Below are 13,019 nucleotides of genomic sequence, written 5' to 3' on the forward strand. Positions count from 1 at the left end.
ACTCACGTGTTTTGCTTAATACATTTTTATACTCAGTGAGTCTCTTTACAATCACAACCTGTTAGATGATCAAAGTAATGAAAAGAAACACAGAGAAAACTATAAACGTGATCTTTCCTTTCTGAATTACATACTAAGAAATTCCTCCAGGAATCCCAGCATCCAGGCCTTTCAAGGAACAGCGAGCTGTGCCCCACGAGAGCGTGGTCCGGCCTCTGCCTCTTCCCTGAACTCTGACCAGATGTCTCCTAAGCATCTCAAAGTGAATACGGTCAAAGCCAAGTCCTGTTCCCTGCAGCGCCTTCTCACCCCATACACCGGTCCCAGTCTTCTCCATTTTCCTAAGTGGCCACGCCAGGCCAGAAAGCAGTGAGGCCGACTTCAATCCCCCTCTGCTTGCCTCGCCACCTCGTACCAGCAAACCTTATCAGCTCTACCCCCACAACACACCCACACCCTTCCCACTCGCACCCGTCAACCAGCAGCTCCTTCGCCTGGTTCTCCTAGGTAGCTCCTCACAGTTCTCACTGCTTCCGCCCCTGTCCACTGGCCCCACAACCCTCAGTCAACACTGGAGTCTACTCAGCCCTAAGGCCCTTTGGTGGATTCCCCCTAGGGCAGTACGGCTGTGTGACAGAACACGCTCCAGCTCCACAAAGTCTCTGCTCCTGCCCGACCGGTCCGCCCTGACCTCGTGGGGGCAAGGCAGGTGCCTCTCCCATTGCCACCGCTCAGCCCTCCCTCACACCTTTCCAGGTACAAATGAGGTTGTCACAACTGCTCCTGCAGCTCAGGGTGGCCGTGGAGACACCGCAAGGCTCCTACCACGCCAGCCCAAACCCTGCTCTCCGAAACATGTCGCACATCGCTTATTTTTCTTTTAAGGGCCACTGAGATCCGTAGCTGAGCTCAAGTGCTATGAGCCAGACTGAAGGAAGGAGCAGGGTCTCCCTGGGCGTGGATCCGCCGTGGACTCACCTCCTGCTCAGCCGCTCCTCCCGCTCCCTCTCCTCTCTCCTCCTCAGTCGATCCTGATTCCTCTTCTCCTGCTTTTCAGCCACAGTTTTCTAAATAAACAAGAAATTGGAAAATGAGAGAAGAGCAAGTTACACCAACTAGAGTGTGAACGCTGTTTAACAAAGCACTTTTACGTAATCTCAATATTGATAATTTAGAAATCCAATAGAAACTTTTAAGAAACAGGAACACAATCACAGAAATCTATCTTTTGCCTCACACCAATCCAGAAAGTTATTTTTTTACCCAAAGGAGACTCCACAAACTTTATGGTAAAAAAAGAACACGTCTCTAACCAAACATATCCTGCTGCTTGTCCCTGGGGTGCTGCGTGCTACACTGGCTTTAGACCCAGCCTCATGGCGACAGTAGGCCAGCGGAGGTAGACCCTGAACCCTCAATACTTGGCCCATCAGGCTGGATTGTAAACACGGAGCAAAGACAATGCACAGACAGGAGGAGGCCTTGAGAAACGTTACTACCCGAACACAATTGACACAGCTTAGCTCAAAGCCCTGGGATCAGTCTGCATACTCCCACCCAAGGTCAACTCAAAGCCTTTTGGTGCCCCCACCTCTCTGCTGAGTGGAACGAAGCCCTGTGTAGAGTGGAGTAGGGAGACAAAGGGCCATCAGTGTTTTCGTGCTCAAGATGGCACAAAGGATGGTCCCACCTTGCTGCAGACTACAGCCAGACACTGCATGAGAGGCGTAGCAAGGACTGAGAGAGAGGGGCCAGCTGTCCTCAAATCACTCCCAAGGCACGAGAGCCTTCCTGTCTGGTTGCTTCTGGCCCTCCACCCCTGGTTTCACTTGTCCTACACTTGAGCAGGCACACAACGATGGACAGGTTACGGTTAGGGTTAAGGATGGGAGTTTCAGCCCCTTAACTTCCTAAAGGGGATGTGACCGAGCATAGGCCTATGGTTTGGCATTAACTCCTTTCCACATCTCCCTACTTCCTAGACACTATGCTTCCACCCCTAACAAAGAAGGTCTTGCCTCGCTCTTACCCTCAGTGTGTGGCACACCTCTGGGACCACTGTAAGGGAAGCCATCTCTGATTAGGGCCCGGAACTCTACCCCTCCCTACTGTTAGGAGGTGCACTTCCAAATACATTTTCTGTTGTTAGTTTAACAGCTATTATCAAAATATATTTATGTTGCTTTGGTCAACGACATGCCACTTGTAACTTCAATGATAAAACATGCTTTCTAGATCAAGTTAATACTTAAATTCTTAAGGTTTTAGGGGGAAAATTTTCAATATACTCTCATCTCTGTTGGAGAAATGTGTGTTAAAAAAAAAATAAAAAGCTTTCAGCTATAAAAAAAAAAAAAAAAAAAAAATACCAGGACAGGGCCACCTGAGTGGCTCAGTCAGTTAAGCGTCCAACTGTTGATTCTAGCTCAGGTCATGACGTCATGGTTTGGGAGATCGAGCCTCACGTGGGGCTCTCTCTGTGCTGAGCCTGCCTGGGATTCTCTCTCTCTTTCTCTCTCTCTCTCTCTCTCTGCTGCTCCCTTGCTCATGCTCTCTCTCAATATAAATAAATAAACTTAAAAAAAAATACCAGGACAAAATTATGGGATGATAGAAAATGGAAACGTAATTTGAAGGAGAAATGTAAAAGTGCCATTTCCAACTGCTAAGTAGTACATTTTTTTTTTTTAAATTTTTTTTTCAACGTTTTTTATTTATTTTTGGGACAGAGAGAGACAGAGCATGAACGGGGGAGGGGCAGAGAGAGAGGGAGACACAGAATCGGAAACAAGCTCCAGGCTCCGAGCCATCAGCCCAGAGCCCGGGTAGTACATTTTTAGCAGGCATGGTAGTGGACACCAAACTGCTATTTATGTTCTATTGGCGGGGCACCTGGGTGGCTCAGTCGGTTAGGTGTCCGACTTCGGCTCAGGTCATGATCTCACAGTCGTGGGTTCAAGCCCTCTGTCCGGCTCTGTGCTGACAGCTCAGAGTCTGGAGCGTGCTTCAGTTTCTGTGTCTCCCTCTCTCTCTGCCCCTCTCCCGCTCACACTCTGTCTCTCAAAAATAGACAAACATTAAAAAAAGTTTTATATTCTATTGGCGACACAAATATTTTTACACCTTTCATATCCATCAGCTTGCAAGGACAAAATTCCAACTTAATAATATGTGACGGAGTGTATCACTTTTCAAAATTCTATTGGGAGCACAGAGCTGAATGTTTTAAGAGCAGAGGCTGCCACCCCAGCCCCACCCCTGCTGGTGAGTTCACACCGCACCTGCTGGCAACCCCTCTTCAGGGGCAGAGCTCTGTCCCCTGCTCCTTCTGGGGACACACAAGGCTCTCTACCCCGATGGTCACAGGGTCCCAGTCAGGGGCCATATGTCTGTCCCTCTATACTGAATTTGACGTGCGTGGAGGGAAGGCCTGCATAGGAGGCCTAGTACCCCATCCCAATGGTCTCCATACGCAGCAGGGAGGACTCCACCAGTCTGAAAAACAGTTCAAAGTATCTAAAACACACTCATCCTTCCTTCTGAATGTTCTGCATCCATGATATGTTTTAGAGCCTAACCTAGGAAAATGAGGAGTCCTGGGGAAGAGACAAAGGTGGACAGTGGTGCAGCAGCACCATCCAAAAAAGCCCTACCACATCCGCATCCTTCAGAGAAGGCTCAAAGGCAAGGGCCGGGAAATGTGATCTTCTGTCTAGCCTAACCACTCTCCACACATCCACCTCTGCCCAAGGAGAAAAACGAGACCACTGGCTCTTCCCATCTCCAACCAGAAGTTACTTCAGAGGTGGGCAAGAGCGGTCTGTACCTGGGGACGAGACTCTTTGTTTCCTGTAAACAAGTGCAGACTAAATAAATACCCAAGGTCCCTCTGGATTCTAAGACCTTAGATCTCTCGTGTGAACAACGTGATGAAATCAGAATATTTCACTATAAAACTCAAGGCACGTTCTTGAGAGAGGATAAAAACACATGGTTTTCTAGATGTCAAGAAACATGAGGACAGTCAAGAGACTTGTTTCTCCAGAAACACAACACGTTAACGTACCCTCAATTGATCAAGCTTCTCTCGAATCTGAATGAACCCCAAGTGTAACTTGCCCCCGAAGTGGTCTGCAAGGCGACGGTCATTGTCGTGGAGACCAAGGTAGGCTGAACAGACCTCGCAGACGCGCAGCTTCTGCTGTTGAAAACTGGAAGCGGGCATGGAATTTCTGTATTCTTCCTGGACAACAGGAACAGATCAAGGACAGTGAGGTACCCAGCACCACAACCAAATATTCAACCCCAAAATGGATATATTTCAAGGGACTATAGGGATGACTTTTAAATAAATAAAAACTACACCACTTACAAGCCTCAGATATTTGTAACCAACTCAATTTTCATCGTTTATTTACAAAATGAACTAACAGTCATGATTCCAAAACAGTAAGAACATTTAAATCTCTGACAAGCAGGGTGCTGGTCTCAGAGGCCAGCAGAGAAGGGGTCTCAGCTACGCACAGAGGAGAGTCTAGGAGGGCCAGAGAAACAAGAAGGGAGAAACTTCAAAAGGGGCCTTTGAAAAAACAAAGCACAAAACCCAAACCAAATAAACCACCAAAACATACAAGAGCCACTCATAGAGACTGTGTCCCAACATCCAGAAAACTGTATACCAATGCAACCCCAAAAACTAAAATGTGGAAGGACAAATACATCAGACTCTCTCTTCAAAGAAGGAAGTATATAATAGAACAGAGCAAACGACACCACCTAGTGCAGCCACTCCAGTCCGAATCCTATTATAAGGAGTAACTCACTCAGCTTGAAGGTGGAATGCATGAAATATAAAAGAAAAAAAAAAAAAGGAAAAGAGGGACACGGCTCCTGCTGCTTGTGCCAAAGCTAAAACACTCTTTCCAAACCCAGGTTTAAGAAATGCATTCCAACAGTCACTGACCCTTACTTAAAGGGCTCTTCCATTAATTCACACGTTCAAAGTTCCCTGGCAAATGGAGATTAACGTAAGTTACCATGGCATTCATTCGACTGGTGGGCACTCTCATACGCTGCTGGGAGGAGACCAGGTTGGTGCGACTAACAGGTGGTGCAGCTGAATAATCTGAGAGCAAGACAGTGCATGCCATTGCCAGAAACTCTTCCGGGCGTACGTCCTAGAACACGCTCATACACGTGCCAGCAAACAAGTGCAAGGGCACTTGCTGTGGAGCTGTCTGTAAGATGAGAAACCACCAACGGACAGTAACACGTCTGTGAAGCGGAAGCCTACAGCAATAACCTGAAGGAAGTTGTATGTAGCAACAAGGAGAGACCTTACAAATAGTGCCAAGTGAGGAATGCATGTGAGAGATGTGTATAGAATGGCAGCATTTAGGGGCACCCGGGTGGCTCAGTTGGTTGGGCAGCCGACTTCGGCTCAGGTCATGATCTCAAGGTCCGTGAGTCCGTGAGTTAAAGCCCCACGTAAGGCTCTCTGCTGACAGCTCAGGGCCTGGAGCCTGCTTTGAGTTCTGTGTCTCCCTCTCTCTCTGCACCTCCCCCATTCGCGCCCTTGTTCTCAAAAATAAGCAAACGTGAAAAAGATTTTTTAAAAAATGGCAGCATTTGGGACTTTTTATTTTTATTTTTTTTTAACGTTTATTTATTTTTGAGACAGAGAGAGACAGAGCATGAATAGGGGAGGGGCAGAGAGAGAGGGAGACACAGAATCTGAAACAGGCTCCAGGCTCTGAGCTGTCGGCACAGAGCCCGACGCAGGGCTCGAACTCGCGGACTGTGAGATCATGACCTGAGCCGAAGTCAGACGCTTAACCGACCGAGCCACCCAGGCGCCCCTATTTGGGACTTTTTAAACGCACAAAGCACACAACGCAGACACACACACAGACACACACACAGACACACACACGCACACACACACACACACACAGTTTACAGGCGGTACACATGTGTAATACCAGACAAAGACAAAACTGAATGCACAGTAATGTCTGCCTCTGAGGAGGGAGAGAATGAGACTAGAGGGGGAAGGACTGGGAACCTGAATTTCCATTATGATGTGCTATAACTTTTTTTTTTATGTTTTTATTTTTGAAGGAGAGAGACAGAGAATAAGTGGGGGAGGAGCAGAGAGGGAAGGAGACACAAAATCCGAAGCAGGCTCCAGGCTCTGAGCTGTCAGCACAGAGCCCGACGCGGGGCTCGAACTCGCAAGCTGTGAGATCATGACCCAAGTTGAAGTCGGACGCTAAACTGACTGAGCCACACAGGTGCCCAAAACCTTACTCAAAAACGTAAATATGGTGGGCACACGAATATCTGTGATATTCTGTCCCTTTCTAGTTTCAAAACTTTGAATACCACCGCCTCATATCTTTCAAAATAAACTCTATGCCTGGTTAAAAAAAAAAAAAAAAAAAAAGCCAATCTCAAAAGGTTATGTACTGTATGACTCCATCTACTTAAGATTCTTGAAATAACCAGAATATACAGATAGAGGACAGATTGGTGGTTGCCAGGGGTCAGAGAAGTGGGTGTGGCTACAGAAGGATCGAGGGAGGGATCTCAGTGGTGATGGACTTTTGACTATCAACATCCTTTGTGATACTGTACTACGGTTTTTCAACATGTTACCACTGGGGGAAACTGACTAAAGGGTACATGGGATCTCTCTGCATAATTTCTTGAGACTACCCAACACACCCACGCTTGTCCACTACTAAAAGCAGAAAGGAACCCACAGGTGCCTTATTACCTTAGGTCAGCACTGCCCAGACCTGCCCAACACCACCCTGTCTTGCCCAGTGGTTTTAAGGAAGTAGTGCTGCCTCCTGGGGGCACCCTCAGTGATGCGGATGGAGGACAAATGGCCAGGGCAAGGATGCTAGGAGTCCTGGGCACGAAGAGCCGCGCATGCTACGTTCTGCTCCTGTGTGGGCTGTCTGCAGACATGCACACGATGAACCCCACATCTACAATTTTTTATGCCTACATACAAATCTCTGAGCCCTCCCAGGGATTTCTGGTGTTTGCTCGGCTCTTAGAAGCTGAAAGAGCTGGGCCACAGGACGTACCAATAGGCCACAGAGCTTCCCACTGGACAGAGCTGTCAGGACTCTCCTACATGTACACAAAAATTTCCCATTTCAATATACATCGGTTTAGTTCCTACGTAAGGACGTATATACGTGATTTATATTTGCATAGATACTCAGGGACTTAAATCCTGTGCAGAATGCAAGATTTAAATATACATGCAATTTCCTGGATATGTATCTACTCTGTAAACCAGGAAAGACTGTTTGGAACTCTACCAAGTCATACTAACATGGCAATGCCACCCAAGGTAACACCAGCAACTGTCACATTCTCAACCCATCCATCTCTTACCTTGAACACATCTAAGCATTTACATACAAAACATCCATCTGGGGTGGGGGGTGGGGGAGAACGCCTGGATGGCTCAGTCAGTTGAGCATCTGACTCTTGGTTTTAGCTCAGATCATGATCTCACGGCTGGTGAGCTTGAGCCCCATGTTGGGCTCCGTGCTGACAGTGCAGAAACTGCTTGGGATTCTCTCTGCCTCTCCCCTTCTCAATCTGTCTCCCTTAAAATAAATAAAAATGCTGGGGGAAAAAAAATTGTTTACAAAACATCCATCTGGGGGCACCTGGGTGGATCAGCTGGCTAAGTGTTCAACTTTGGCTCAGGTCATGACCTTGCAGTTCAGGAGTTCAAGCCCGAAACTGTACTCTGCACTAACACTGCAGAGCCTGCTTGGGATTCAGTCTCTCTCTGTGCCCCTCCCTCACTTGCGGTCTCTTTCTCTCAAAAGAAACGAACTTAAAAGAAAATCCATCTGTATTGTGAATTTTCTCCCTCTCATGTTCAAGAATGGACCATATCAGCTATATATGTCACTAAGCAGGTGCTGTCCTGCCAGGGGTATGAGGCATTATCTTGGCACCACCTTCCAGGAGATACCTTCCAAGTTGGAGATGACCCCAACCCCAGCACAGCCCTGTCCTGAGTAATCCTTCTGCTCCCTGTACTGACTACTGCCTCAGTGGGCATCGCTCTAACACCAAGAGGCCCCTGGCACTATCCATGCATTCAGTTAGTCATTACCGAGCTCCTACTGCGTGTCCATCACCATGCTGAGCCAGGGGTGTACAGAGATAACCAAAGGGGACCTGACACCTACGTGCCATCTGCTCACCTCTACTGGCCCCCACCACTCTAAGAACTGTCTCCGTTCATAGGTCTCCACTAAGGGGACTCCCAGGACCAAATTACTCTACCTGGAGACCCTTGGCAACACAAAGTCACTCTCAAACTCAGACCCCATTTCTTTTTTTCTTCTTTAAAGAATTCTTTTATTTCTTCTAATTTTTATTTATTTGTTTTTTGAGAGAGAGATGGACAATCTCAAGCAAGCCCCATGCCCAATATAAAGCCCAGCACGGGGCTCGATCTCACAACCCTGGGATCACCACGTGAGTTGAAGTCAAGAGTTGGACACTCAATGGACTGAGCCACACAGGTGCCCCCAGACCCCATTGCTTCCAAGCACCTGATTTCCTCAGAATGAAACATATCCATCTACTCACATACTCTCGTCTCTGCACCCCCTCCCGCCTCCAGCACTGTCTCCACAAGAAGGGCATCCTCTGGCTTGTTCACAACCAGAAAGTATCTGGCACATAGCTGGAGCTTAATAAGCATGTGCTACAGGAACACAACCATCCCACCTCCCTCTGACTCTACTGTTCCCACCATTCTCAAAGCCGACATGAGCCATCTCCCATTCCAGGGGTAAGGACTTGAGATCCAAAGCATATCCAATGGATACAATAATCTAGGAGGAACACGGTTGTCAGTGATACAAACAATGAGTCCCTGACTCATTTTTTCCACCGCATATCCTGGCCTGGCATCCCAGCCAACACCACTTGGATGCTACCCTCAGTCTGCACAGGTTCTCCCTACGAGAGATGTGCTGTCGCCAAGGACACCCAGCTTTCATTCTCCAATATAACTCTGACCCACTCATGCCAGCTGAGTAACCACCACAGCCAGAGGATCAGAGAGTAAAATGACACCACTTTGGGGGTGCCTGGATGGCTCAGTCGGTTAAGCGTCCTACTCTTGGTTTTGGCTGAGATCTGAGATCATGATCCCATGGTTGTGGGATCGAGCCCCACAATGGGCTATGCACTTACCGTACAGAGCACAGCTGGGACTCTCTGTCCCTCCCCACTTATGCTCGAGCACTCTCTCTCTCTCAAAATAAATAAGTGAACATTACAAAAAAAAAAAAAAAAAAAAAAGACACCACTCCAGTGACTTCACTCTCAAGACTGCATTCTGCATATAGGTGTTATGCTCAGGGCTGGTAAGGGACTGGTCTGATGTCACACGAGTGTCACGGGGGGGCAGAGCAAAGGCACAAACCCAACTGTGCACAGACTCTAAATCCTACAATCCTATCCATACAGCATCTTATTTCCAACTTCTTTCCAATATTCAAAAAATTGAATGCTTTAATTTTAGCCCAAATGGTGAATCTTCTGGGGTTACTAAGTTTCCTCTTTCTTGAAGACATTTCCCACTAACCTCAGCTTCTTTTTTCTTTGCACGGACTTTTTCCACTTCCATAAGAATTTTCTGGGATTCATCAACATTTCCTTCAGCTCCCAGCTGCTCAGCTTTAGCAAGAAGTTTTCCGATTTCTTCATTCAACTCATGTACTTTTTCTGCCTAAGGGAAGACAGAAATAATCAGGTAAGCAGACATCTAAAACCAAAAGACTAGAACAAAGAAAGTGAGTGGTTCTCTTGCTGTTCTTCTGTTCCGTTCCACCAGAATTAAAGAGAACAGCCAGGATCCTCACTGAACGCATGCAAAATGTAGAAATTTTGACATCCTTACTAGCACTGTTGTGACCCTGACCTTAAACTAAACCTGGCCACTGCATCCCAGTAAGAGCATGTAAGACAGTAAGAGCATGTCTGTCACTTCCAACGTGGTGGTCAGGGTCATCACGGTGGTCATTTTCAGGGCTGTCTCTTCTCACTTCTACCACAACTCAACCTTCTGGGTAAAGGCCATAAAACATCCAGGTTTAAAGGTATAAATTTGTACTGTAAGCAAAATGCCTAATCATTTGGAATTTAATTTTAGAAATAAAGTAGCACCTTTGGTCCAGTTATCAACTGCACATATCTTAAGTGATGCCTTTACAAAACTGAAAGTAAAGGACACCACAGAGACTTAGTTGTGCTGAAAGAGGGGGAGCAAAGGAGGGATGAACTGATAGGCCAGTTACACAAAGATCTACCTTCTTTATTCTGCGGTATAGGTACCCCACAAACTAACCATTTCTCAACTAGCTTTCCCCCGTTTCCTATTTTACGTGGTGATGTTAAAAAAAAAAAAACAAATGTTAATGTCTCCCAGGCATACCTTCGCAGAAACTTCTGCACTGATCTCCTCCTGCGTCTCTGCCAGTCGCTTCTTGGCAAGCTCAGTTCTCCGATCACACTCGGCAATAAAGGACTCCAAGTGATCCATTGCCTAGCTCAGGAGAAGCAGTGAGCTATGATCAGTTACATGTAGGGCCTTGGAACCCATTTATTCAATAGGACATACACTCCTGGGTTGGTTTCTTAAAAGCCTGTAAGTTCAGTGGGAAGATCTTAAACTACACTATAGCCAGCACGTCCATAATCACATTAAACCAAGGGGCTTTGTTAAACCAAGTGATCACTCAGAAGCATGGTCTTCTCATCTGTTTATTTCTAAAATTTGTAAAAGGACCCCCATCCCTCAATAACATTTCCAGGAATTTTTTAATTAAAACACTTGGCCATAATTAACAGCGTTCTCTGAGGGGCAGGAAGGGTGGACTGAGACTAGTATCAGAGGCCCTCTGCTGGTGAGCTGTGGGGGATGCAGATGATGTACTCACTGGTCTGTGTGAGCCACGTAAATATTATTCCCTCATGTTCTGAGGGTAGAGTTCCCCCTTCCACCTCAAAACAAAACAATAGAACAAATATTACTGAGAGCTGTGAGTATGGTTAGTTATTGCCTACGGTCTAAAGTAGCAGGAAAACTGGTTACTACTTACCCAAAGAGATAAAGGAAAAGAAACTCTAGATATCTAATTGCTCACTCTGAAGAGTTTGTGGGAAACACTAAAATACACTAATTAATAAGCTGCTTCGTAGGTTTTAGGCAGTTAATCTGTCATGACCAGTCAAAGGCTCCAGCGTAACTCAGATAAACACACAAACAGATGTGTCAGGCTATGACCAGTGATTAGCACCTCCTAACTCACACCCACAAGTCAACTTGCAAATGTCGGCATTGTGTTAAATATGACAGCAACAGAGTTTAGAACAGGATGACATGACTAGACCATGTGAACTATCACCAAAAAATACAGGAGAACAAACTCTGGGTAGAGTTCCTAGAGAGCAGATGGAAGGCCAACAGACCAAGTGGTGAGAATCTATGTCCCTCTGCCCAAAGATGGCCAGGGGACAGTAGGTCAGCTGTCAAGAAACCACTCTACAAGGATCAGTGCCACAGTGGAATGGATAATAAGGACACTGGAGAGGGTTACTGTCTCCTCTAGAAATCTTAAATACTCTTTTCAAACAAATGCTTACTTGGAAGTAGGTCAAGACAGAGAAGAGGCTCTGTGACGATGCCAAGCCCCCCCAGGTGCTGAAGAAAGGTTAAAGCCTAATCATCCACTGAGGCCAATTCCCAATTTCACTCCATGATTTTGGAATTCAGTACCTCTTTCCTGTTGTTTGTTGGCCATCCAAATATTCCCCGATGTTTCGCTACATTTCAATCTAACGACCAGGAAAGCAAACGATCATCATGTGTCTGCATGCACTGTACTTCCTGGAAAGATGTAGAGTTGACCAACTCTGCAGACAGGGTGGTAACTTACCAGGATCAAAGTGCCAGCGAGCTGATACAAGTCCCATGCCACCTGTGCTCACATGGGATAATGGATTGTGGCAGACCATCCTGAATCGCCCCAGGTTCACCCACACAGAGGTGTCAAATCTGTGGTGTGGTGTCCCTCCGTTATATACCCAAAAAGAGCAATCTCCCCTGAAACAGACCCACGAATCTACACATCAGGGGTCAAGTGGGCAAGAGACATCTAATAACCCTGCCAAGGCCTTACCAATTAAAGCAACCAACTGCAGCTTCAGCAGAACCTCAATTAGCTACAGACTCAGACATCTGATGAGCTAAAAACTAAATAGGAAACCTCACAACCCAAAATAGGCAGACCACAGGGACATCCTTTAACTGCCACATTCTTTAAAAGACGATGCTTTGTTCTATTGCTTCTTCTCTTCAAAGTGCTTGTCAAATTCAGATTGATTCCTAAAATATATCAAAGAGGAGGTTTAAATAATTTTTCTTAAAAAAAAAAAAAAAAAAAAAAAAGGTACCCAAGTCTAAAAATTAAGTCCTAATCACAGCCCACCATTGACCAGAACGTGACCCAACCTCTGTGGCTTAGGAATGGTACGAGGAAATATGAACTACTGAGGGTACCTGAGCACAGGGCTGCTGTACAATTGGCACATAAGTCTCACTGCTGCTGAAGGCTATTCCTCCACACGCAGGACCGTCTGGTGCTGCTCCCAGCCCAGCAGAAATGACAGTGGCCAGAAACAAGCATGTGCCATCGAGGAGACAGGTCACAGCACACACGTGCCCCTGTACTGTGTGACATGTCCACACGTGCCTTAAAAGAGCTACACAGAAACTCTGAAAGTCTCCATTTCCCAGGTGAAAAAAGTGAGGTACAGTTTCCAAACTACTAAGTAATGGCATCAGGGTGCAAGAACCCTTGTGGCTTGGCTCCAAAGACCTTACACCCAATCTGCACAACTGTGAGGCGGTCAGTACCAGCCCAGTTCACAGATGAATAGAAAAAGTTAAAAGAACTTGCCCA

At 46.5% G+C, this 13,019-nt stretch overlaps 1 protein-coding gene across 6 annotated transcripts in view; it reads right to left on the minus strand.

Moving 5' to 3' along the window:
- The window catches only part of LUC7L (LUC7 like), a 42,396-nt gene that overhangs the window by 8,369 nt on the left and 21,008 nt on the right, over positions 1-13,019 (minus strand). For 5 of the 6 annotated variants that reach the window (XM_049639056.1, XM_049639060.1, XM_049639061.1 and 2 more), the window contains 4 exons: positions 10,490-10,600; positions 9,641-9,784; positions 4,067-4,243; positions 979-1,067 (listed from right to left, as the gene is read on the minus strand). In XM_049639056.1, coding sequence (XP_049495013.1) covers positions 979-1,067; positions 4,067-4,243; positions 9,641-9,784; positions 10,490-10,600 — 521 coding nt within the window. The remainder of the gene's footprint in view (positions 1-978; positions 1,068-4,066; positions 4,244-9,640; positions 9,785-10,489; positions 10,601-13,019) is intronic. The other variant, XM_049639059.1, reaches the window with a different exon arrangement.

The sequence above is a fragment of the Panthera uncia genome, chromosome E3 (assembly GCF_023721935.1).
Source record: "Panthera uncia isolate 11264 chromosome E3, Puncia_PCG_1.0, whole genome shotgun sequence".
Taxonomy (NCBI): Eukaryota; Metazoa; Chordata; class Mammalia; order Carnivora; family Felidae; genus Panthera; species Panthera uncia.